The sequence below is a fragment of the Bufo gargarizans genome, unplaced genomic scaffold (genome assembly GCF_014858855.1).
Source record: "Bufo gargarizans isolate SCDJY-AF-19 unplaced genomic scaffold, ASM1485885v1 original_scaffold_2192_pilon, whole genome shotgun sequence".
Taxonomy (NCBI): Eukaryota; Metazoa; Chordata; class Amphibia; order Anura; family Bufonidae; genus Bufo; species Bufo gargarizans.
In genome coordinates this window covers 1-26,970 of record NW_025334680.1, presented here as the reverse complement: position 1 = coordinate 26,970, position 26,970 = coordinate 1, and the positions used below count along the sequence as shown (strand labels likewise).

The 26,970-nt window shown below is 53.8% G+C and overlaps 4 protein-coding genes across 4 annotated transcripts; 2 read left to right on the top strand and 2 right to left on the bottom strand.

The window, feature by feature from the left end:
- Positions 1 to 212: 212 nt before the first annotated feature.
- On the bottom strand, positions 213 to 4,585 carry EIF3F (eukaryotic translation initiation factor 3 subunit F). The gene is made up of 8 exons (XM_044274976.1): positions 4,422 to 4,585; positions 1,977 to 2,047; positions 1,776 to 1,855; positions 1,566 to 1,703; positions 950 to 1,041; positions 698 to 834; positions 507 to 620; positions 213 to 422 (listed from the first exon to the last, which is right to left on the bottom strand). The coding sequence occupies exons 1-8, from the start codon at positions 4,561 to 4,563 to the stop codon at positions 345 to 347; spliced, it is 852 nt and encodes a 283-aa protein (XP_044130911.1). The 5' UTR covers positions 4,564 to 4,585; the 3' UTR covers positions 213 to 344.
- Positions 4,586 to 4,989: 404 nt separating this feature from the next.
- CFAP126 (cilia and flagella associated protein 126) lies at positions 4,990 to 11,840 on the top strand. Its single transcript, XM_044274977.1, has 5 exons — positions 4,990 to 5,067; positions 10,481 to 10,543; positions 10,619 to 10,699; positions 10,790 to 10,966; positions 11,606 to 11,840. The coding sequence occupies exons 1-5, from the start codon at positions 5,041 to 5,043 to the stop codon at positions 11,777 to 11,779; spliced, it is 522 nt and encodes a 173-aa protein (XP_044130912.1). The 5' UTR covers positions 4,990 to 5,040; the 3' UTR covers positions 11,780 to 11,840.
- Positions 11,841 to 12,182: 342 nt separating this feature from the next.
- SDHC (succinate dehydrogenase complex subunit C) lies at positions 12,183 to 18,251 on the bottom strand. Its single transcript, XM_044274981.1, has 6 exons — positions 18,156 to 18,251; positions 17,702 to 17,758; positions 17,518 to 17,619; positions 13,380 to 13,441; positions 13,133 to 13,296; positions 12,183 to 13,044 (listed from the first exon to the last, which is right to left on the bottom strand). The coding sequence occupies exons 1-6, from the start codon at positions 18,224 to 18,226 to the stop codon at positions 12,940 to 12,942; spliced, it is 561 nt and encodes a 186-aa protein (XP_044130916.1). The 5' UTR covers positions 18,227 to 18,251; the 3' UTR covers positions 12,183 to 12,939.
- A 3,669-nt stretch (positions 18,252 to 21,920) lies between these two features.
- On the top strand, positions 21,921 to 24,035 carry MPZ (myelin protein zero). The gene is made up of 4 exons (XM_044274980.1): positions 21,921 to 22,076; positions 23,311 to 23,479; positions 23,610 to 23,821; positions 23,896 to 24,035. Exons 1-4 carry the CDS (start codon positions 22,010 to 22,012, stop codon positions 24,033 to 24,035), a joined length of 588 nt encoding a protein of 195 aa, XP_044130915.1. The 5' UTR covers positions 21,921 to 22,009.
- Positions 24,036 to 26,970: the final 2,935 nt, after the last annotated feature.

Sequence of the window (26,970 nt, the reverse complement as noted above, 5' to 3'; positions counted from 1 at the left end):
TACAACAGGGATCAGCAACCTCCGGCTCTTCTGAAACTACAACTCCCAGAATCCTCCTTTCACTTCTATAGGGGTGTTACGTTAAGAACAGCAGAGAACGTGTGCATGCTGGGAGTGGTAGTTGATCCCTGGGCTAGAACATTCATACGCCGCTCAGGGTGTTCAGAAAGCTGGTCGACAAGATGGCGGCTCCACAGAGACAAGACGACAGCTGAGTGAAATCATTTTATTTCACACAAAAAAAAAAAAAAAAAAAGAAGGAAAAATGTGACAACAAAGTCCGAACATCCGGGACAATCCTATATTACAGTGTGAGGGCGACCTGTAGGGGGCAGCGTGGGGGCTCACAGGTTCAGGAGCTTCTCATTGAGAGCGATCTGGGACTGGGTGAGGTTAGCGAGATACGTGACCATGAGCAGATCCTGGAGGGAGGAGAGAACAAGTGATGTCATCAGCACCCGCAGGTCACAGCCCCTCCCCCAAAGCCCTACATAACCTGCACTCACATTGATGTTGCTGTTCAGCATGGCCTCAAAGTCTTCGGGGGGGATTGTGGGCACTTGGTTCACCAGATCCGTCAGGAAGCGGCCGACGTTATTGTCAGCAGAGACTTTCCCCGACTGGAAGAGACAAGGAATGTAATTAGCGAGGAGAAGGCAGACCCCAGGGGACTCGGGGGTCCTCAGAAGCCACTCACCAGCACGTCCTCCGCATACTGCAGCACCGTGCTCAGGGAGTCCTGCAGGCGCGTGGCGGCAGAGCCCACCTGCTGCAGGTCGCTGGTCAGACCGACGGAGCGGGTGGCCTGGAAGCAGGTCTTTGTGATGAGGTCAACTGTGAAGAAATGAAGTTCAGGATGAAGTGCAGTACCCAGGAACGGCCACAAGAGGGCAAGAGACTGAACCCACAGGACAGGCATCCCCACCATCCGCATGTCATGGCCACTCACGTCCTATCCTCTCCGTGTCATAATACACAAACTGCACCGTCAGCGGGGTGAACATAACTCCCATCGTCTTACCAGGGACACCCATCGGAGTGCTGCAAAAGAAAGGAGATACAGCAATCTCTAGAGGTCAGTGGTGTAATAATCTGCAGGATATATCACTATGTTTATCTGTCAGGAGGTAGAGAGCGATGTTCTGCAGATCTCTAGAGAGGTCAGTGGTGTAATAATCTGCAGGATATATCACTGTCTGTCAGGAGGTAGAGAGGACAGAGCGATGTTCTGCAGATCTCGAGAGGTCAGTGGTGTAATAATCTGCAGGATATATCACTATGTATCAGTCAAGGTGTAGAGATGTTCTACAGATCTCTAGAGAGGTCAGTGGTGTAATAATCTGCAGGATATATCACTATGTTTATCTGTCAGGAAGTAGAGAGCGATGTTCTGCAGATCTCGAGAGGTCAGTGGTGTAATAATCTGCAGGATATATCACTATGTATCAGTCAAGGTGTAGAGATGTTCTGCAGATCTCTAGAGAGGTCAGTGGTGTAATAATCTGCAGGACATATCACAGTGATGTTCTGCAGAGAGGTCAGCGGTGTAATACTCTGCAGCTCACCTGATGTAGGCCTTGATGTTCATGCGCCCCCCCTGCAGGCTGGTGTCCACGGTCATGTGGATGGGGTTTGTGGCCTCGCGGCTGTAGTACTCGTGGATGAGGACGGAATGCTCTGTGATGTCATTTCCTGTGGCGTACCTGCAGCACAGTCTGAGGTCAGCACGTTGCCCCCTGCAGTTACCCCCTCCTGCCCCCGGGGGGCGCACTCACCAGCCCAGGATCTGCTCGGCGGACGACACCTTCTTGTGGAGCTCGTACATGTTCTTGGCGAACTCCATGTCCACCGCCACCTGGAAGACACCAGCCGTCAGCGCACCGCGCACACACACGGACCGCCCTCCCCCCCGCGCGCACACACACACACACACACGGACCGCCCCCCCCCACCCCCCACACAGAGAAGACGGGTACCTCGTCCTCGGACTCGTTGTGGGGCACGGAGAAGCAGTTGGTCACCTCCACAGAATGCTTGTCCACCGAGCCTGCGGGAGAGGAAGCGTCAGACACGTGTACAGCGCCATACCGCACCAAGAGGGGCTTCTTAAAGGGGCGGCGCACCGCCGTCCACCCCTCCTGGTCCTTGCTCAGTCGCCCCACTGATCAGGGCCCCTGGTTCCATATTAACTGGAGCCCGGGGGCCTAGTATAAATCCAATAGTAAATGCCCCCCCGCCGTTACTGTAACCCTTTACATTCTGTTTTGTCACGTCTGAAGGGCGGGAAGACTTTTGATGTCTCTTTATAAGGGGGTGTGGCCTGACGGATTCGCCATCTTGCGAAATGCTGCTCACCACAGACGGGGCCGTGACCCCCCCCCCCATCAGAGAAGACGGGGCCGTGACCCCCCCCCCCCCCCCATCAGAGAAGACGGGGCCGTGACCCCCCCCCCCCCCCATCAGAGAAGACGGGGCCGTGACCCCCCCCCCCCCCCATCAGAGAAGACGGGGCCGTGACCCCCCCCCCCCCCATCAGAGAAGACGGGGCCGTGACGACCCCCCCCCCCCATCAGAGAAGACGGGGCCGTGACGACCCCCCCCCCCCATCAGAGAAGACGGGGCCGTGACGACCCCCCCCCCCATCAGAGAAGACGGGGCCGTGACGACCCCCCCCCCCCCCATCAGAGAAGACGGGGCCGTGACGACCCCCCCCCCCCCCATCAGAGAAGACGGGGCCGTGACGACCCCCCCCCCCCCATCAGAGAAGACGGGGCCGTGACGACCCCCCCCCCATCAGAGAAGACGGGGCCGTGACCCCCCCCCCCATCAGAGAAGACGGGGCCGTGACCCCCCCCCCCCATCAGAGAAGACGGTGGCCGTGACCCCCCCCCCCCCATCAGAGAAGACGGGGCCGTGACCCCCCCCCCCCCATCAGAGAGACGGGGCCGTGACCCCCCCCCCCCCATCAGAGACGGGGCCGTGACCCCCCCCCCCCCATCAGAGAAGACGGGGGCCGTGACCCCCCCCCCCCATCAGAGAAGACGGGGCCGGACCCCCCCCCCATCAGAGAAGACGGGGCCGTGACCCCCCCCCCCATCAGAGAAGACGGGGCCGTGACCCCCCCCCCCATCAGAGAAGACGGGCCGTGACCCCCCCCCCCCCATCAGAGAGACGGGGCCGTGACCCCCCCCCCCCCATCAGAGAAGACGGGGCCGTGACCCCCCCCCCCCCCATCAGAGAAGACGGGGCCGTGACCCACCCCCCCCCCATCAGAGAAGACGGGGCCGTGACACCCCCCCCCCCATCAGAGAAGACGGGGCCGTGACCCCCCCCCCCCCATCAGAGAAGACGGGGCCGTGACCCCCCCCCCCCATCAGAGAAGACGGGGCCGTGACCCCCCCCCCCCATCAGAGAAGACGGGGCCGTGACCCCCCCCCACCATCAGAGAAGACGGGGCCGTGACCCCCCCCCCCCCCATCAGAGAAGACGGGGCCGTGGACCCCCCCCCCCCCATCAGAGAAGACGGGGCCGTGACCCCCCCCCATCAGAGAAGACGGGGCCGTGACCCCCCCCCCCCATCAGAGAAGACGGGGCCGTGACCCCCCCCCCCCCCCATCAGAGAAGACGGGGCCGTGACCCCCCCCCATCAGAGAAGACGGGGCCGTGACCCCCCCCCCCATCAGAGAAGACGGGGCCGTGACCCCCCCCATCAGAGAAGACGGGGCCGTGACCCCCCCCGCCATCAGAGAAGACGGGGCCGTGACCCCCCCCCCCCCCATCAGAGAAGACGGGGCCGTGACCCCCCCCATCAGAGAAGACGGGGCCATGACCCCCCCCATCAGAGAAGACGGGGCCATGACCCCCCCCCATCAGAGAAGACGGGGCCGTGACGACCCCCCCCCCCCATCAGAGAAGACGGGGCCGTGACCCCCCCCCCCCCATCAGAGAAGACGGGGCCGTGACCCCCCCCCCCATCAGAGAAGACGGGGCATACTACGGTATTGCTACCTGCAAAAACCAGAACCGCACCGTCTGAATACAGCCCTGAAGGAGACTGTTCTCTTAAAGGGACGGTGGTAAGAGGCACTGCAGTGTAGAGCATATCTCCATACCCTGAAGAAGGAGACCCCACAATCCCTTGGCCCCTACAGAGGCCTACAATCCCGGGGGCCCCACAATCCCTTGGCCCCTACAGAGGCCTACAATCCCGGAGGACCCACAATCCCTTGGCCCCTACAGAGGCCTACAATCCCGGGGGCCCCACAATCCCTTGGCCCCTACAGAGGCCTACAATCCCGGGGGCCCCACAATCCCTTGGCCCCTACAGAGGCCTACAATCCCGGGGGCCCCACAATCCCTTGGCCCCTACAGAGGCCTACACTCCGGGGGCCCTGGTGACATGCGGCTCCCCGCGGCCTCACCCAGCAGGGTCCCGATCACCCGGGCCGCTCCCTCATTCCTCCGCTCGTAGCTGTCCACAATGGCCGCCAGGACCACCGGGTGAACCTTGACCACATGTCCGTGCAGCGACGCCGGCATCACCGTTAGTCCCGGAGCCGCCATCTTGCCACCACAAAAAGAGCGACGAGGGGCGGGGCCGCGGCACCACCGCGCTACCCCTGATCTGATTGGACGAAGCGGCGGCTGAAGATGAGGCGTTCTGATTGGCTGACAGGATTGCAGAGCGATACATTGTATCCTGTATGTTTATTGTGCTGGATTATTATCCATTGTAACTGTGAGAGAACTACTACTCTCAGCATGATCTGGACTGTCAGTGCATGTTGGGAGGCGTTGTTCTACACCAGGAAGGGATTGTTAAGCATGCAGGTATACAGAGGCTAACCGAAGAGCTGACAATCTAGTGTCAGGGGCTTGTACCAGTGCAGTCTCTGTACACGTGGTGTGGCTATGGTCATGTGACCTGCTCAGCCAATTAGCATTGCTCACAGGTGATGATGTAAGTGTGGGTGTCACGCCCCGCCCCTCAGGGTAACAGTTGCTAGGTGACAGCAGTGTACACAGGAGAGAGGGAGCAGCATGGCCACTTACTACAGTGCTAACCAGGTACCTACCATCTGAGGGCAGTCACATACAGGGCACACTCTGGGGGGCATCTCTGGTAAAGATGCAGGGTACAGGGCACACTCTGGGGGGACATCTCTGGTAAAGATGCAGGGTACAGGGCACACTCTGGGGGGGTCTCTGGTAAAGATGCAGGGTACAGGGCACACTCTGGGGGGGTCTCTGGTAAAGATGCAGGGTACAGGGCACACTCTGGGGGGGGGATCTCTGGTAAAGATGCAGGGTACAGGGCACACTCTGGGGGGGATCTCTGGTAAAGATGCAGGGTACAGGGCACACTCTGGGGGGTCTCTGGTAAAGATGCAGGGTACAGGGCACACTCTGGGGGGGATCTCTGGTAAAGATGCAGGGTACAGGGCACACTCTGGGGGGACATCTCTGGTAAAGATGCAGGGTACAGGGCACACTCTGGGGGGGTCTCTGGTAAAGATGCAGGGTACAGGGCACACTCTGGGGGGGATCTCTGGTAAAGATGCAGGGTACAGGGCACACTCTGGGGGGGATCTCTGGTAAAGATGCAGGGTACAGGGCACACTGGGGGGATCTCTGGTAAAGATGCAGGGTACAGGGCACACTCTGGGGGGGATCTCTGGTAAAGATGCAGGGTACAGGGCACACTCTGGGGGGGGACATCTCTGGTAAAGATGCAGGGTACAGGGCACACTCTGGGGGGACATCTCTGGTAAAGATGCAGGGTACAGGGCACACTCTGGGGGGGATCTCTGGTAAAGATGCAGAGTACAGGGCACACTCTGGGGGGGATCTCTGGTAAAGATGCAGGGTACAGGGCACACTCTGGGGGGGATCTCTGGTAAAGATGCAGGGTACAGGGCACACTCTGGGGGGGGATCTCTGGTAAAGATGCAGGGTACAGGGCACACTCTGGGAGGGATCTCTGGTAAAGATGCAGGGTACAGGGCACACTCTGGGAGGGATCTCTGGTAAAGATGCAGGGTACAGGGCACACTCTGGGGGGGATCTCTGGTAAAGATGCAGGGTACAGGGCACACTCTGGGGGGGATCTCTGGTAAAGATGCAGGGTACAGGGCACACTCTGGGGGGGATCTCTGGTAAAGATGCAGGGTACAGGGCACACTCTGGGGGGGATCTCTGGTAAAGATGCAGGGTACAGGGGACACTGGGGGGATCTCTGGTAAAGATGCAGGGTACAGGGCACACTCTGGGGGGGATCTCTGGTAAAGATGCAGGGTACAGGGCACACTCTGGGGGGACATCTCTGGTAAAGATGCAGGGTACAGGGCACACTCTGGGGGGATCTTGGTAAAGATGCAGGGTACAGGGCACACTCTGGGAGGGATCTCTGGTAAAGATGCAGGGTACAGGGCACACTCTGGGGGGGATCTCTGGTAAAGATGCAGGGTACAGGGCACACTGGGGGGATCTCTGGTAAAGATGCAGGGTACAGGGCACACTCTGGGGGGGATCTCTGGTAAAGATGCAGGGTACAGGGCACACTCTGGGGGGACATCTCTGGTAAAGATGCAGGGTACAGGGCACACTCTGGGGGGGATCTCTGGTAAAGATGCAGGGTACAGGGCACACTCTGGGAGGGATCTCTGGTAAAGATGCAGGGTACAGGGCACACTCTGGGGGGGATCTCTGGTAAAGATGCAGGGTACAGGGCACACTCTGGGGGGGATCTCTGGTAAAGATGCAGGGTACAGGGCACACTCTGGGGGGGATCTCTGGTAAAGATGCAGGGTACAGGGCACACTCTGGGGGGGGGGATCTCTGGTAAAGATGCAGGGTACAGGGCACACTCTGGGGGGGGATCTCTGGTAAAGATGCAGGGTACAGGGCACACTCTGGGAGGGATCTCTGGTAAAGATGCAGGGTACAGGGCACACTCTGGGGGGGATCTCTGGTAAAGATGCAGGGTACAGGGCATACTCTGGGGGGACATCTCTGGTAAAGATGCAGGGTACAGGGCACACTCTGGGGGGGGATCTCTGGTGAAAGATGCAGGGTACAGGGCACACTGGGGGGATCTCTGGTAAAGATGCAGGGTACAGGGCACACTCTGGGGGGGGATCTCTGGTAAAGATGCAGGGTACAGGGCACACTCTGGGGGGGGGATCTCTGGTGAAAGATGCAGGGTACAGGGCACACTCTGGGGGGGGATCTCTGGTAAAGATGCAGGGTACAGGGCACACTGGGGGGATCTCTGGTAAAGATGCAGGGTACAGGGCACACTCTGGGGGGGATCTCTGGTAAAGATGCAGGGTACAGGGCACACTCTGGGGGGATCTCTGGTAAAGATGCAGGGTACAGGGCACACTCTGGGGGGGATCTCTGGTAAAGATGCAGGGTACAGGGCACACTCTGGGGGGACATATCTGGTAAAGATGCAGGGTACAGGGCACACTCTGGGGGGGATCTCTGGTAAAGATGCAGGGTACAGGGCACACTCTGGGAGGGATCTCTGGTGAAGATGCAGGGTACAGGGCACACTCTGGGGGGGATCTCTGGTAAAGATGCAGGGTACGGGTCAATAGAATATTATTATGTGAAAAGCTCTCAGCCATTCGTACCGACACGTATGCCGCCTTTGAAAGGGTATGGGAACCTTGGATAGCTTCCCCTCATTCTTCAAACATCCGATACAGCATTTCTCTCTAACTCTTTGTGACTTCAGACTGGCTTATGTGAATGACGCCCTTTCTCTCTCTCCACATATAATTATGTATGTATTATCCAATGACTCATAACCTACTGCGATGTTTGTTGCGTGTAACTCCAAGAATATTTTTGTTTTATGTTCTTTGATTTAACATTTGCCGATGTAATGACTCTTATGCTCAGTATTTGATAAACCAATAAATGGTTTTTGAAACTAAAGATGCAGGGTACAGGGCACACTCTGGGAGGGATCTCTGGTAAAGATGCAGGGTACAGGGCACACTCTGGGGGGGATCTCTGGTAAAGATGCAGGGTACAGGGCACACTCTGGGGGGGGATCTCTGGTAAAGATGCAGGGTACAGGGCACACTCTGGGGGGGGGGGTCTCTGGTAAAGATGCAGGGTACAGGGCACACTCTGGGAGGGATCTCTGGTAAAGATGCAGGGTACAGGGCACACTCTGGGGGGACATCTCTGGTAAAGATGCAGGGTACAGGGCACACTCTGGGGGGGAGATCTCTGGTAAAGATGCAGGGTACAGGGCACACTCTGGGGGGGGGGGGATCTCTGGTAAAGATGCAGGGCACACTCTGGGGGGGACATCTCTGGTAAAGATGCAGGGTACAGGGCACACTGGGGGGATCTCTGGTAAAGATGCAGGGTACAGGGCACACTCTGGGGGGGGGGATCTCTGGTGAAAGATGCAGGGTACAGGGCACACTCTGGGGGGGGGATCTCTGGTAAAGATGCAGGGTACAGGGCACACTCTGGGGGGATCTCTGGTAAAGATGCAGGGTACAGGGCACACTCTGGGGGGGATCTCTGGTAAAGATGCAGGGTACAGGGGACACTGGGGGGGGATCTATGGTGAAGATGCAGGGTACAGGGCATACTCTGGGGGGATCTCTGGTAAAGATGCAGGGTACAGGGCACACTGGGGGGATCTCTGGTAAAGATGCAGGGTACAGGGCACACTCTGGGGGGGGATCTCTGGTAAAGATGCAGGGTACAGGGCACACTCTGGGGGGGATCTCTGGTAAAGATGCAGGGTACAGGGCACACTCTGGGGGGGGGGGATCTCTGGTAAAGATGCAGGGTACAGGGCACACTCTGGGGGGATCTCTGGTAAAGATGCAGGGTACAGGGCACACTCTGGGGGGGGGATCTCTGGTAAAGATGCAGGGTACAGGGCACACTGGGGGATCTCTGGTAAAGATGCAGGGTACAGGGCACACTCTGGGGGGGGGATCTCTGGTAAAGATGCAGGGTACAGGGCACACTCTGGGGGGGGATCTCTGGTAAAGATGCAGGGTACAGGGCACACTCTGGGGGGGGGGATCTCTGGTAAAGATGCAGGGTACAGGGCACACTCTGGGGGGGATCTCTGGTAAAGATGCAGGGTACAGGGCACACTGGGGGGATCTCTGGTAAAGATGCAGGGTACAGGGCACACTCTGGGGGGGATCTCTGGTAAAGATGCAGGGTACAGGGCACACTCTGGGGGGGGATCTCTGGTAAAGATGCAGGGTACAGGGCACACTCTGGGGGGGGATCTCTGGTAAAGATGCAGGGTACAGGGCACACTCTGGGGGGGGGATCTCTGGTAAAGATGCAGGGTACAGGGCACACTCTGGGGGGGATCTCTGGTAAAGATGCAGGGTACAGGGCACACTCTGGGGGGATCTCTAGTAAAGATGCAGGGTACAGGGCACACTCTGGGGGGGATCTCTAGTAAAGATGCAGGGTACAGGGCACACTCTGGGGGGGGATCTCTGGTAAAGATGCAGGGTACAGGGCACACTCTGGGGGGATCTCTGGTAAAGATGCAGGGTACAGGGCACACTCTGGGGGGATCTCTGGTAAAGATGCAGGGTACAGGGCACACTCTGGGGGGGATCTCTAGTAAAGATGCAGGGTACAGGGCACACTCTGGGGGGGATCTAGTAAAGATGCAGGGTACAGGGCACACTCGGGGGGGGGGATCTCTAGTAAAGATGCAGGGTACAGGGCACACTCTGGGGGGATCTCTAGTAAAGATGCAGAGTACAGGGCACACTCTGGGGGGATCTCTGGTAAAGATGCAGGGTACAGGGCACACTCTGGGGGGATCTCTGGTAAAGATGCAGGGTACAGGGCACACTCTGGGGGGGATCTCTGGTGAAAGATGCAGGGTACAGGGCACACTCTGGGGGGGATCTCTGGTGAAAGATGCAGGGTACAGGGCACACTCTAGGGGGGACATCTCTGGTAAAGATGCAGGGTACAGGGCACACTCTGGGGGGGGGGGACATCTCTGGTGAAAGATGCAGGGTACAGGGCACACTCTGGGGGGGGACATCTCTGGTAAAGATGCAGGGTACAGGGCACACTCTAGGGGGGGGGACATCTCTGGTGAAAGATGCAGGGTACAGGGCACACTCGGGGGGATCTCTGGTGAAAGATGCAGGGTACAGGGCACACTCTGGGGGGGGGGGGACATCTCTGGTGAAAGATGCAGGGTACAGGGCACACTCTGGGGGGGGGACATCTCTGGTGAAAGATGCAGGGACAACAGAGCCACGTTTTACGGATCGCCTCAGGGTTTCTGTCCGAAGATGGTTTTGAGAATCTGGAGCCTCATAATAAAGGGGCCGGGACCTTCATTCTTTAGGTTATTTGAGGACTTTAATGGGGGGAGGCTGCACTGCTCCCTCCACACAGAAGGGGGCGCCGTCACTGCTCTGCATTTACTCCGATGACTTCTTCTCGTTCCCAGTATGACAGCGCCTTCAGCTCCACTAAACTGCAGAACTGGAACGTCCCCAAACCCTACACGGAGGTAACGGGGGTGCTGGGGTCACCTCTGCCGTTTCAGCTTCAGAAATGTAATCTCCTGATTTCTTGTCGATTTCAGAGGCCATCCACCCATGATGGGTTCACACAGTTCATTTCCGACAACAGAGGGCACCTGCTTCCGGGGGTCCCGCGGTCAAAGGTTAGTTTACGCCCCACTTCCTGTGAGCCCCACTCTCTCCCCTGTGCTCACTGTCGCCCCCTGCTGCTGAGGATCACCTTTGTCTTCCAGACCAGTCCATGGGGGACGTACATCGGCACCTGGGATATGCCCTCGAAGATCCCCCCTACCAGAGTGAGCCTTACATCCCGCACAGCCGACGCCTCGAGACGTCTCACGGAATGGATCCAGAAATCAGAGTCGCTTGTTACCGCCTGCAACGGACTGCGACCGGATGTCACCGGGAAGGTCTGTGCTCAGCCCCTAAGTGTAGTAGATGCCGAAGAGCCTGCTGGGAGGTGTAGTCTCACAACAGTCCGCAAATCGCAGATGTGGTCTGTTTAGTATCTGCATATTCCGCAGTCCACGTTTTGCAGACACGCTCTGTCTCAGGGCTCAGCAACCTTCTGCTCTCCGGCTGCTGTGCAACTACAACCCCCAGCATGCAAACTAAACGCGGCTGTTCTGATAACTCCCACAGAACTAAAAACGAGGATTCTGGGAATTGTAGTTTCAGAACAGCTGGAGCGCCGGAGGTTGCTGATCCCTGTTCTATCATTTCGTGGAGAGGCGGAAAGCACTCAGACCACCCGTGTCCGTTCCACAAAATGCCGACCACGGATCCATTGAACACAATGTGTCAGCAAATAAAAATGTGCGATCCGCGGAGTGGTTGTGTGCATGACGCATGGCGCTCTCCAGTATTAAAACTCCAAGCATGCCCTGACAGCAGAATGCTGGGAGTTGTAGTTTTCCAACAGCCTGAAGTGCAGATTTTGCGTGGCGTGGCCACCATGGCTTTCACCCTTTGTACATCAACCCTGGACACACGCGCCCCTTGTGGTCGCAACCCGACAGTGACGTTTGCCCCTTTTACCCCTTTGACAGGTTTCCCATCAGAAAGAAGATCACCCCCAGGAGCAGAGCCGAGGCCCTAGTCAGAGGAGCGACAAAGGCCCCCACGGATGTGCCCGTCAGCCTGGCCCCCGTCAAAACGAGCAGAGGGACCACGACGCCGGCAGTGGCAGAGCTCTGCAGGAAGACCCCGAAATAGACACGTGATCACTGTATAGATTTTTCTTGGGGGGGGGTCAGGGTTCTTTAAGCCTCATTAAACCTAAGAAATGTCTATCCTCACGTCTGAAGTGTATGGACGATGTCTCTGCCGCCGCTTATCTCCGTGTTATAAGTGTTTAGCCCTACAATAGATCAGTCAGTGCGTTCCCATGTTGTGGCACCAGAGGGCGCTCCTTTACCTCGCTGCTACGCCCCCTGCTGGTCATGAAAGTGTCAGGCTTCGAGCGTCGCTCTTTCTATGCCCCCCGCCCGGGGCTGCAGTATCTGTGGGCGCGGATTGCACCCCACCACATTCCTCAGGGATACGATCATTCCCCAGGACAATGCACCAAGTGTCTGACCCTGGCCCGAAATACGCCGTGGTTGTCCACAGAGGAGGAGGGGGCACTTTTTTTTTTTTAACAATATACTTTATTGAGTCATCGGTACAATAATGGGACTGTTCAGGTAAACCCTTTGGATTTCCTTCACGAGTACGAAACGGGGGGCGATATGGCGCCACACAAAACAGAGGGTGAGGAGGACGGCATGTGTTACAGTTACCAGGATGAGGGGAGATGTATTATTATTATTCCCTTCTCGATAGGTAGAGACGGACTGGCGGGGGGGCTTAAAGGGGATGTTCCATAGCGACCACCTGTGAAGCGTAAGGTACGCCATCGGACACCCCGCGCTGTACATGTCACCAGGTGGATGCAAGTGGCCAAAGGAGAACATCCCCTTTAAACACATCGCCCCCCAATACTGGGACCCCCATCGTCTGTATCTGCGCCTCCAGTTACATTTGCCCTTTCCATATTTCCCACACGAATTGTGGAATTTTAATTCCCTTCCCACAATAACCTGGGACAATAGGCTCCATTATCCGTCCAGAGGACGGGCACGGACTGGTACCCTCCAGCTCTGCCAGGGATCCACCATGGAGGAGACTTCAGGGCAGCACGAGATGCAGATACTTGATCAGACGATTTCCCTTTAATAGCCTCAGGGAAGGGCGATGCCCGGGATAACGGATCCTGATCACCGTGACCTATAGACATTATAAGGCACAGAGGGGAGCGGGATGGTGGAGGGGACTGGTATTATAAAGGTGCGAGATGACAGGATTATGTGCGTTCAGTATGAGAGAGTTAAGCATGTCGGCATCACAGGGTGGCAATGCCAGCGGCTGACAGGAGGGTGAGACCCAGCACGATGTAACCCGTCTGGTACACTTCGGGTATCTTAAAGCCTTTGCCAAGGTCCCAGGCCTGCGAAAAAGAGGAGACGGTCACCACATGGAGCCAGGATCTGACTGTCCCGCTGGTGCCCCCTGCTGGTGCGGCTGCTGGTACTCACCAGGTGTCGGATGCCGTTCCACGTGTGGTACATGAATGGAAACGCAATGGCGAACTTGGCGGAGTAGATGAGCGCCGGGCCCAGGCTGAGGGACTTGATGAGCTCCAGGTACGAGGCGTAGTCTCCGGGCAGAACCAGGGCGGCCAGGCCGAACAATGAGACCCCTGAGGAGAGGCACAGGATGAGGGTATCTGTGGCGCCCCCCTGGTCTGTGTGCGCTATCATACAGAAAGCGCGTAGTACTCACCCGCACTCATGGCGACGCCGGTGCCTCTGTGTGTGATGGACATGAACATAGGCAAAGACCATCTGTGAGAAGCAAACACAATGGGAGGTGAGCCCCGGGCGATGCGTCGCGATCACTTACCATCAGCATCACACCGCGCACCCGTCATACCGCGTGTGGTGCCGCCATATGAGACGTGACAGCAGCGAGGACACAACCCGCCCGGAGCCAGTAAAGAGGTCACATTAACATATTATCCAACCACCGAAAAATCAGCCAAAAAGCTACAATATTCTCCTTAATCTGCACATCCTCTACTCCAGTCACATCCAAAGCTGCAGCCAAGATGTTCCTGTTAGCTCTAGGACATCAGAACCACATCTCAGTGCTGCCCCCTACAGTGTGTGTTCACTCCAGTCACCTCTAGAGCAGCATTTGCCGACGTCCTGTGATCCAGTCGCATATGGAGCTGCATTCACATTTTCCTGCTGCATTATGGGACTGGTAGATACACTACACACAGCCAGAGCTGCAGCGAGGGACCTCAGTGTCTGTGCAGCGCCTCTGTACCCCTATAGGAGACTATATGCAATGCATCATGGGGGCTTGGATGAACTATTCGGGAGCATGGAGGGGGGTTGGACTAATCGCCGCTTTATTTTGGGCTGCTGAAGTCATGGGGGGGGGGGGGGGGGGGGGGCGCTATGGATGCAACATTTGCCAGATCTGTATCTATAAAGGGCTGCGAACGCCCGGGGCAGCGCTAGCACATTCTCTGGGGGGCAGTGTCAGGAATGCAGTGAGGGGGAGCAGCGGCGTCCGCGCCCCTTGTCTTCAGATAGCAGGGTCTTTCATGGGCTGGTATGTGAGCGGGCGGAGAACAATGCGGCCGCCGGCCAGGCACTTGCTGAAGAGACAACTTTCCCCTGGCACAGGGCACCGTGATGCCCACCCAGCGCCTGCTCAGGAATGGACCATCGATAAGAAGACTGGAAGGGAACAGAGACGCAGAACCCCCATTTCTCAAGCAGGTTTGGGGGGCAGCTCTCCTCGAGCCGTGGATGGGATCAGACGCCGCGGACAGTGAGCGCAGAACACAGCTGTGAACACCACGCGTTTCACGTCACCTCTACCCATGAAGGTCACACCCAGCTTTCCTGACAGTCCTGAATGGCCCATCTGCCTGGTTACACCGCCATATGGTGTACAGGAGGCACCCCCAGGAAGATGTGCTGTGCAGGGCTCTGGGAAAGCTGGGTGATGCCCCAATATGGCTGCCTGTAGAAGGTCTCCCAGCTTTCCTACAGTCCTGCATGTTACACCGCCATATGGTGAACAGGAGGCACCACCAGGCAGACGTGCTGTGCAGTCCTCTGGGTGATGTCCCAATATGGCTGCCTGTAGAAGGTCTCCCAGCTTTCCTACAGTCCTGAATGTTACACCGCCATATGGTGAACAGGAGGCACCACCAGGCAGACGTGCTGTGCAGGGCTCTGGGAAAGCTGGGTGATGTCCCAATATGGCTGCCTGTAGAGGCTCACCCAGCTTTCCTACAGTCCTGAATGTTACACCGCCATATGGTGTATAGGAGGCGCCACCAGGCAGACGTGCTGTGCAGGGCTCTGGGAAAGCTGGGTGATGTCCCAATATGGCTGCCTGTAGAGGGTCTCCCAGCTTTCCTACAGTCCTGAATGTTACACCGCCATATGGTGTACAGGAGGCCCCACCAGGCAGATGTGCTGTGCAGGGCTCTGGGAAAGCTGGGTGATGCCCCAATATGGCTGCCTGTAGAGGATCACCCAGCTTTCCTACAGTCCTGAATGTTACACCGCCATATGGTGTACAGGAGGCACCCCAGGCAGACGTGCTGTGCAGGCCTCTGGGTGATGCCCCAATATGGCTGCCTGTAGAGGGTCTCCCAGCTTTCCTACAGTCCTGAATGTTACACCGCCATATGGTGTACAGGAGGCACCACCAGGCAGACGTGCTGTGCAGTCCTCTGGGTGATGTCCCAATATGGCTGCCTGTAGAAGGTCTCCCAGCTTTCCTACAGTCCTGAATGTTACACCGCCATATGGTGAACAGGAGGCACCACCAGGCAGACGTGCTGTGCAGGGCTCTGGGAAAGCTGGGTGATGTCCCAATATGGCTGCCTGTAGAGGCTCACCCAGCTTTCCTACAGTCCTGAATGTTACACCGCCATATGGTGTATAGGAGGCGCCACCAGGCAGACGTGCTGTGCAGGGCTCTGGGAAAGCTGGGTGATGTCCCAATATGGCTGCCTGTAGAGGGTCTCCCAGCTTTCCTACAGTCCTGAATGTTACACCGCCATATGGTGTACAGGAGGCACCACCAGGCAGACGTGCTGTGCAGGGATCTGGGAAAGCTGGGTGATGTCCCAATATGGCTGCCTGTAGAGGCTCACCCAGCTTTCCTACAGTCCTGAATGTTACACCGCCATATGGTGTACAGGAAGCCCCACCAGGCAGACGTGCTGTGCAGGGCTCTGAGAAAGCTGGGTGATGTCCCAATATGGCTGCCTGTAGAGGCTCACCCAGCTTTCCTACAGTCCTGAATGTTACACCGCCATATGGTGTACAGGAGGCACCACCAGGCAGACGTGCTGTGCAGTCCTCTGGGTAATGCCCCAATATGGCTGCTTGTAGAGGCTCACCCAGCTTTCCTACAGTCCTGAATGTTACACCGCCATATGGTGTACAGGAGGCACCACCAGGCAGACGTGCTGTGCAGTCCTCTGGGTGATGTCCCAATATGGCTGCCTGTAGAGGCTCACCCAGCTTTCCTACAGTCCTGAATGTTACACCGCCATATGGTGTACAGGAAGCCCCACCAGGCAGACGTGCTGTGCAGGGCTCTGGGAAAGCTGGGTGATGTCCCAATATGGCTGCCTGTAGAGGGTCACACCCAGCTTTCCTACAGTCCTGAATGTTACACCGCCATATGGTGTACAGGAGGCCCCACCAGGCAGATGTGCTGTGCAGGGCTCTGGGAAAGCTGGGTGATGCCCCAATATGGCTGCCTGTAGAGGATCACCCAGCTTTCCTACAGTCCTGAATGTTACACCGCCATATGGTGTACAGGAGGCACCCCAGGCAGACGTGCTGTGCAGTCCTCTGGGTAATGCCCCAATATGGCTGCTTGTAGAGGGTCTCCCAGCTTTCCTACAGTCCTGAATGTTACACCGCCATATGGTGTACAGGAGGCACCACCAGGCAGATGTGCTGTGCAGGGATCTGGGAAAGCTGGGTGATGCCCCAATATGGCTGCCTGTAGAGGATCACCCAGCTTTCCTACAGTCCTGAATGTTACACCGCCATATGGTGTACAGGAGGCACCCCAGGCAGACGTGCTGTGCAGTCCTCTGGGTAATGCCCCAATATGGCTGCCTGTAGAGGGTCACACCCAGCTTTCCTACAGTCCTGCATGTTACACCGCCATATGGTGTACAGGAGGCCCCACCAGGCAGATGTGCTGTGCAGGGATCTGGGAAAGCTGGGTGATGCCCCAATATGGCTGCCTGTAGAGGATCACCCAGCTTTCCTACAGTCCTGAATGTTACACCGCCATATGGTGTACAGGAGGCACCCCAGGCAGACGTGCTGTGCAGTCCTCTGGGTAATGCCCCAATATGGCTGCCTGTAGAGGGTCACACCCAGCTTTCCTACAGTCCTGAATGTTACACCGCCATATGGTGTACAGGAGGCACCCCCAGGCAGACGTGCTGTGCAGGCCTCTGGGTGATGCCCCAATATGGCTGCCTGTAGAGGGTCTCCCAGCTTTCCTACAGTCCTGAATGTTACACCGCCATATGGTGTACAGGAGGCACCCCAGGCAGACGTGCTGTGCAGGCCTCTGGGTGATGCCCCAATATGGCTGCCTGTAGAGGGTCTCCCAGCTTTCCTACAGTCCTGAATGTTACACCGCCATATGGTGTACAGGAGGCCCCACCAGGCAGATGTGCTGTGCAGGGATCTGGGTAATGCCCCAATATGGCTGCCTGTAGAGGGTCACACCCAGCTTTCCTACAGTCCTGAATGTTACACCGCCATATGGTGTACAGGAGGCACCCCCAGGCAGACGTGCTGTGCAGGGCTCTGGGAAAGCTGGGTGATGTCCCCCGCAGCGCCCGGTAACCTACTTGTAAATAGTCATGTGAGGTGACAGCGGGCGGTCCAGGCGGGTGTTCTTGTCCCAGAAGCGGTCCATCTCCTGCTTGGCCGTGGTCCCCATGGGAACAGCGCTGTGGAGAAACAATGTCAATGAAGATTAAGAATTCAAAATGGGAACCGCACCGTCTCCAGATGACGCTCGGCGGTACTTACTTTCTGAGGCAGAAGGCCGGCCGGAGCTGGGGCTGGAGGCATCGCCGCGCCGCGTGTCTGAGGAGAAGAGGAGCAGTCAGGAGCACCTACAGACATGTACTTACAGGGGCCTTAAAGGGCATCTCCACCCTCACTCCATGTCTCCCAGCCAGACCCCATCACACATTAGAGCGGGTTACTGGCCTTCACCATGGCAGGTGGAGAGCCCCTTTAAATGGCTGGCACCCCTCCCCCCACATGACAGGGAATTCACACCCCAGACATGGCTGTGACACTTCCTCCAGGACCTTTAACCCCTGCCTCTCCTCCACAGGTGACCCCTCGGCAGCTCCGCCCCCCTGTTCTGTCACCTCACCTCCGTGCTCTGCACAATGACGACCCCAGCCCACACCGAGGGCTCACCCCCCCCCCAATATTCCCGACCGGAGCCCCACAAAGCCTCCACTAAAGTCACCTCAATAACAGCGCCGCCATCTTTAGATCTGCCAGTGACGTCACGAACCCATGAACCGCTGCGCTGCGCATGAGCCTCGCCTACTGCGCTTTGATTGGTTGGGACCTCAGAGAGGCGTGGCTACAGACCACTGGGCTGCTGTGTTGGAGCTGTGAGTCATGTGACTGTAAGGGAAGCGTTTGTAACCATGACAACAGTGGAAACCAACTGCACTAATATAACTGCATTATATCACCTGTTATTACACCCCTATAGGATGAGATACACGGCTCATCAGACTGTATCACACAGGATAGGATTAGATACACCGCTCATCAGACAGCATCACAGGATAGGATTAGATACACAGCTCAGCAGGCAGTATCACACAGGATAGGATGAGATACACAGCTCAGCAGACTGTATCACACAGGACAGGATTAGATACACAGCTCAGCAGACAGTATCACACAGGATAGGATTAGATACACCGCTCAGCAGACAGTATCACACAGGATAGGATTAGATACACCGCTCAGCAGACTGTATCACACAGGATAGGATTAGATACACAGCTCATCAGACAGTATCACACAGGATAGGATTAGATACACAGCTCAGCAGACAGTATCACACAGGATAGGATTAGATACACAGCTCAGCAGGCAGTATCACACAGGATAGGATTAGATACACAGCTCAGCATACAGTATCACACAGGATAGGATTAGATACACAGCTCAGCAGTCAGTATCACACAGGATAGGATTAGATACACAGCTCAGCAGACAGTATCACACAGGATAGGATAGATACACAGCTCAGCAGACAGTATCACACAGGATAGGATTAGATACACAGCTCAGCAGTCAGTATCACACAGGATAGGATTAGATACACAGCTCAGCAGGACAGTATCACACAGGATAGGATTAGATACACAGCTCAGCAGACAGTATCACACAGGATAGGATTAGATACACAGCTCAGCAGACAGTATCACACAGGATAGGATTAGATACACAGCTCAGCAGACAGTATCACACAGGATAGGATTAGATACACAGCTCAGCAGGCAGTATCACACAGGATATCACACAGGACTAGGATTAGATACACAGCTCAGCAGACAGTATCACACAGGATAGGATTAGATACACAGCTCAGCAGTCAGTATCACACAGGATAGGATTAGATACACAGCTCAGCAGACAGTATCACACAGGATAGGATTAGATACACAGCTCAGCAGACTGTATCACACAGGATAGGATTAGATACACAGCTCAGCAGTCAGTATCACACAGGATAGGATTAGATACACAGCTCAGCAGATCAGTATCACACAGGATAGGATTAGATACACAGCTCAGCAGACAGTATCACCACAGGAGAGGATTAGATACACAGCTCAGCAGTCAGTATCACACAGGATAGGATTAGATACACAGCTCAGCAGACAGTATCACACAGGATAGGATTAGATACACAGCTCAGCAGACAGTATCACACAGGATAGGATTAGATACACAGCTCAGCAGTCAGTATCACACAGGATAGGATTAGATACACAGCTCAGCAGACAGTATCACACAGGATAGGATTAGATACACAGCTCAGCAGACAGTATCACACAGGATAGGATTAGATACACAGCTCAGCAGCCAGTATCACACAGGATAGGATTAGATACACAGCTCAGCAGACAGTATCACACAGGATAGGATTAGATACACAGCTCAGCAGACAGTATCACACAGGATAGGATTAGATACACCGCTCAGCAGACAGTATCACACAGGATAGGATTAGATACACAGCTCAGCAGACAGTATCACACAGGATAGGATTAGATACACAGCTCAGCAGGCAGTATCACACAGGATAGGATTAGATACACAGCTCAGCAGACAGTATCACACAGGATAGGATTAGATACACAGCTCAGCAGACAGTATCACACAGGATAGGATTAGATACACAGCTCAGCAGTCAGTATCACACAGGATAGGATTAGATACACAGCTCAGCAGACAGTATCACACAGGATAGGATTAGATACACAGCTCAGCAGACAGTATCACACAGGATAGGATTAGATACACAGCTCAGCAGACAGTATCACACAGGATAGGATTAGATACACAGCTCAGCAGGACAGTATCACACAGGATAGGATTAGATACACAGCTCAGCAGACAGTATCACACAGGATAGGATTAGATACACAGCTCAGCAGTCAGTATCACACAGGATAGGATTAGATACACAGCTCAGCAGACAGTATCACACAGGATAGGATTAGATACACAGCTCAGCAGGCAGTATCACACAGGATAGGATTAGATACACAGCTCAGCAGTCAGTATCACACAGGATAGGATTAGATACACAGCTCAGCAGACAGTATCACACAGGATAGGATTAGATACACAGCTCAGCAGTCAGTATCACACAGGATAGGATTAGATACACAGCTCAGCAGTACAGTATCACACAGGATAGGATTAGATACACAGCTCAGCAGACAGTATCACACAGGACTAGGATTAGATACACAGCTCAGCAGTCAGTATCACACAGGATAGGATTAGATACACAGCTCAGCAGTCAGTATCACACAGGATAGGATTAGATACACAGCTCAGCAGACAGTATCACACAGGATAGGATTAGATACACAGCTCAGCAGACAGTATCACACAGGAAGGATTAGATACACAGCTCAGCAGACAGTATCACACAGGACAGGATTAGATACACAGCTCAGCAGACAGTATCACACAGGATAGGATTAGATACACAGCTCAGCAGACAGTATCACACAGGATAGGATTAGATACACAGCTCAGCAGACAGTATCACACAGGATAGGATTAGATACACAGCTCAGCAGACAGTATCACACAGGATAGGATTAGATACACAGCTCAGCAGACAGTATCACACAGGATAGGATTAGATACACAGCTCAGCAGACAGTATCACACAGGATAGGATTAGATACACAGCTCAGCAGCAGTATCACACAGGATAGGATTAGATACACAGCTCAGCAGACAGTATCACACAGGACTAGGATTAGATACACAGCTCAGCAGTCAGTATCACACAGGATAGGATTAGATACACAGCTCAGCAGACAGTATCACACAGGACAGGATTAGATACACAGCTCAGCAGTCAGTATCACACAGGATAGGATTAGATAACAGCTCAGCAGACTGTATCACACAGGACAGGATTAGATACACAGCTCAGCAGACAGTATCACACAGGACAGGATTAGATACACAGCTCAGCAGCCAGTATCACACAGGATAGGATTAGATACACAGCTCAGCAGCCAGTATCACACAGGAGAGGATTAGATACACAGCTCAGCAGACAGTATCACACAGGATAGGATTAGATACACAGCTCAGCAGACAGTATCACACAGGATAGGATTAGATACACAGCTCAGCAGACAGTATAACACAGGATAGGATTAGATACACAGCTCAGCAGACAGTATCACACAGGATAGGATTAGATACACAGCTCAGCAGACAGTATCACACAGGATAGGATTAGATACACAGCTCAGCAGACAGTACACTGCCAGGCTTAGATACACTCTTCTTCCCACACTCCAGGAGGCAGACCCCATGACAGCCCGGGTCGCCCGGTGCCCCCTCCCCCGGGCACATTGCTGCCAGTCTCCGGCCCTGCGCCCACTCTCCTGGGATTGGTCGGCAGTCGGGGAGAGGATCTTCCGTCCCACCCTTTGGGGTTCTTAAGGCAGGCTCCTGCTCTCCCTCCCAGACTCCACAGGAGCCGGGATCTGAGGGCTTCCAGGGATCTCCTATGACTCACCCACCACTAGACGACCAATGGAATCGCTGATCTCCTCCCGGACACCATGCTGTCTGCTGGGCCTTGTGGTGCTCTCCACTCTGAGTAAGTCTTGTCCTCTCATCCAAGTCACATGACCAAAGGTGACCATCACTGGTTCCTCCTGGGCAGGTGACCCTACCATATGCATTTGTTATCTGCACTAGGGGTAGGCGGCCGCCATGTTTTTTTCGCCGTCTGCAGTCGTGCACGGTCAGGTTGGGTCGGAACCCATGCACTTAGGCTGGGTTCACACTTGAGCGTTGCGCAAACGCGCGTTTTACGCGCGTTTTTGACGCGCATTTTTATGCGCGTTTTTGTAATAGTAAACGCGCGTTTGACGCGCGTTTGTGTGATTCACTACAGTGTCCTATGGCCACAAACGCCCCAAAAGTCGCTCATGTACTTTTTGGAGCGTCGGGCGTTTTACAGCGCGATCGTACGCGCTGTAAAACGCCCAAGTGTGAACCATTCCCATAGGGAATCATTGGTTTCTCCTTGTTGAGCGTTTTACAGCGCGTAGGAACGCGCTGTAAAACGCTCAGGTGTGAACCCAGCCTTAGGGAAAGTTGCCTGTCCAGTCCAGGCTTGCACTGCACATGACTTTGCTGTGTTGTTCTGAGTGGAAACCATCAGCAAGTAGGCTAGCTGGGGTATGTGTGAGTTACCCCGGGATCAAGTGAACGGGGGCAGCAGGGGGTCACTCCGGCCTCCCTCCATTCTCAGGATAGCAATAGACGCCAGCCTACCTGCTGATGGTTTCCACCTAGATTCAGCTTATTATTGTCGTGAATACAATGAACTGGGTCCCTGGAAGGAGAGAAAAAAACTTTACAAAACATCCCGAGCCTCAGAAAGCATTCATCAGGAGAGCGATTAATGTGACCTGTTCCCCCCCATAGATCTTATACTCCAAACACACCCAAAGCTTCCAGTACAAATATGCCAGTTACCTCCCAAGGGTACATGATATATTCCCATATTAGTGCTCAGGATAATACCAGAAGCCGGCCTACTTGCTGACAGTTTCCACGTAGATTGCGCAATGCCTGGGTGTGCAGAATTTAACGGAAAAAAATGCAATTACTTTTTGGTTGGTTGTTTAGAAAAAATTGTGAACATTTGTAGTGATGATGGATGTGCAAAAATTCTGAAAACTTTTTGAAATTGTGGACAATGCAAAAAAAAAAAAAATATATATAAAAAAAATGCTTTACAAGTGTATGACCATAGACTGTCCGAGTATTTTTTTTTTAGGAATTTCTTTTATGATTTTTTGCTTGCCCCCCGTCCCCCGCAGCCTTCTCCCCGATCCTGGCCATTGAAGTTTACACGGACAGAGAGGTGCACGGCACCTTCGGGTCCAAGGTCCGCCTGTCCTGCACCTTCTGGTCCAGTGAATGGATCTCCGACGACCTCTCCGTCTCCTGGCATTACCAGCCCGACAACAGCAGGAATACGTATTCGGTAAGCGTCGGAGAGGGTGTGACCCTCTTAAAGGGCCGGTACGTCCTCCAAATGCCAGATTCTGGGGGCGTCCCACCGGTCTTGTTTGAGTGTACCGTCCCTTTAAATCCTCTCCTTTGTGTGCCGCAGATATTTCACTTACTCCAAGGGCCAGGCCCAGATAGATGACACCGGGATATTCAAGGACCGCATCGAGTGGGTGGGCTACCCCCGGAGCAAGGACGGGTCCATCGTCCTGCACAATCTGGAATATGGCGACAACGGGACCTTCACCTGCGACGTCAAGAACCCGCCGGACGTGGTGGGAAAGTCGTCCTACGTTCACCTGCTGGTCTATGACAAAGGTGAGCAGCCGCTCCTGCGCAGCGCGTCCTGAGGAAGGGCCGCCGGTCACTAACGCTAAGCTCCTCCCCCGCAGGCCCGGTCCGCGCAGGCATAGTCCTTGGCATCATCATTGGGGCTGCGCTGGGGCTGGTGATCGTCGTGGCCCTCCTGGCATACCTCATACGTTACTGCTGGCTGAGGAGGCAGATGCGGGTGCAGCGGGAGCTCAGGTAGGTGCTGGCCCCCGGGGGCCCCTCTACTGTCCTCTGTCACCCCGTACTGACAGCCACTTTCTGTCCCCAGCGCCCTGGAACGAGGAAAACTCCACAAATTATCCCGAGGGTCCAAAGGGGGTCGTCAGGTGAGCTAAATGTGAACCCTAAGCAGGAGCCTCTTGTGTCATGTCTTATACTCCAAACACATCCAAAGCTACATGCTACGTTATAGCTACACCAAAATCACATCCAAAGCTGCAGCAAGTCCTTTACTCTAGGGCTACATTATATCTTATGCTCCAATTACATTCAAAGCTACAAGTCACACCCAGGGCTACTTTATATCTTCACTAAAGTCACATCCAAAGCTGCAGCAAGTCTTTTACTTTAGTGACAACCAGGGCTACATTAGATTTTATCCTCCAATTATATCCAAAGTTACAAGCCCTGCATGCTAGTCTCACCTAGGGCTACTTTATGTCTTACACTCCAATCACATACCAAGCAACAATAATTCTTGGACTCTACTCGCACACAAAGCTACAAATCATGTATGCTAGTCACACCCAGGGCGACTTTGTCTTCAGTAACATTACGTAGGGCTCCATTATGCTTTATACTCCAATCACATACAAAGCAACAAGTCTTGAACTCTCTTCACACACAGTTACACAGCTCTTCTGCTCCAGTCACATCCAAAGCCACAAATCGCATATGCTAGTTACTTTATCCCGTCCAAAGCTTCAATACGTCTTGTACATCAGTCACACCCAGGACTACATTATATCCTATACTCCAATCATATACAAAGCAACAAGTCTTGTATTCTAGTCACACACCAAGCTACTTTATATCTTATACTCCAGTCACATTCAAAGCTACAAATCTAAAATCACAATCTGAACTACATCCATATGTACGTTATATCATACTGTAGTGGCTTATACTCTAGCCACATCCAAATATATGTTATATCATACTCTAGTTACCTCCGGAGCTGCATCATGTCTTGTACTTCTGTTATAACTCGTGCTACATTACATCTAATGCTCTAGTCACATCCAAATATATGTTATATCATACTCTAGTTACCTCCGGAGCTGCATCATGTCTTGTACTTCTGTTATAACTTGTGATACATTGCATGTAATGCTCTAGTCACATCCAAATATATGTTATGTAATACTCTAGTTACCTCCGGAGCTGCATCATGTCTTGTACTTCTGTTATAACTCGTGCTACATTACATCTAATGCTCTAGTCACATCCAAATATATGTTATGTAATACTCTAGTTACCTCCGGAGCTGCATCATATCTTGTACTTCTGTTTTAACTCGTGCTACATTGCATCTAATGCTCTAGTCACATCCAAATATATGTTATATCATACTCTAGTTACCTCTGGAGCTGCATCATGTCTTGTACTTCTGTTATAACTTGTGCTACATTGCATGTAATGCTCTAGTCACATCCAAATATATGTTATGTCATACTCTAGTTGCCTCCGGAGCTGCATCATGCCTTGTACTTCGGTTATAACTCGTGCTACATTACATCTAATGCTCTAGTCACATCCAAATATATGTTATATCATACTCTAGTTACCTCCGGAGCTGCATCATGTCTTGTACTTCTGTTTTAACTCGTGCTACATTACATCTAATGCTCTAGTCACATCCAAATATATGTTATATCATACTCTAGTTACCTGCGGAGCTGCATCATGTCTTGTACTTCGGTTATAACTCGTGCTACATTACATCTAATGCTCTAGTCACATCCAAATATATGTTATGTCATACTCTAGTTACCTCCGGAGCTGCATCATGCCTTGTACTTCTGTTATAACTCGTGCTACATTACATCTAATGCTCTAGTCACATCCAAATATATGTTATGTTATACTCTAGTTACCTCCGGAGCTGCATCATATCTTGTACTTCTGTTTTAACTCGTGCTACATTGCATCTAATGCTCTAGTCACATCCAAATATATGTTATATCATACTCTAGTTACCTCTGGAGCTGCATCATGCCTTGTACTTCGGTTATAACTCGTGCTACATTACATCTAATGCTCTAGTCACATCCAAATATATGTTATGTCACACTCTAGTTACCTCCGGAGCTGCATCATGTCTTGTACTTCTGTTTTTACTCGTGCTACATTGCATCTAATGCTCTAGTCACATCCAAATATATGTTATGTCATACTCTAGTTACCTCCGGAGCTGCAGCATGCCTTGTACTTTGGTTATAACTCGTGCTACATTACATCTAATGCTCTAGTCCAGTGTTTCCCAACCAGTGTGCCTCCAGCTGTTGCAAAACTACAACTCCCAGCATGCCCGCACAGCCAAAAGCTGTCCAGGCATGCTGGGAGTTGTAGTTTTGCAACAGCTGGAGGCACACTGGTTGGGAAACACTGCTCTAGTCACATCCAAATATATGTTATGTCATACTCTAGTTACCTCCGGAGCTGCATCATGCCTTGTACTTCTGTTATAACTCGTGCTACATTGCATCTAATGCTCTAGTGACTAGTCACATCCAAATATATGTTATATCATACTCTAGTTACCTCCGGAGCTGCATCATGCCTTGTACTTCTGTTATAACTCGTGCTACATTGCATCCTATTTTTGACTCCTCTCACAACTAGAGCTGCATCATATCTAATGCTCCAGTCCCATCTAAAGCTTTGCTATTTCTTACACTCCAGTTACATACAAATGTCATACTCTAGCTACATCCAGAGCTGCAATGTGTCTTATACGCCTGACACAACATACTCCAGTCACATCCAAACCCACACCACGTTGTATATTCCTCCCTGGGGATAATATCTCAGCTGCTGGTTTCCACGTGGAGAGCGTCAGCATGGCTGCAGTCTGTTGCATTGTGGGAGATGTAGTGCAGCCCGTCTATACTGTGCCTCACAGTGGCAGCTTT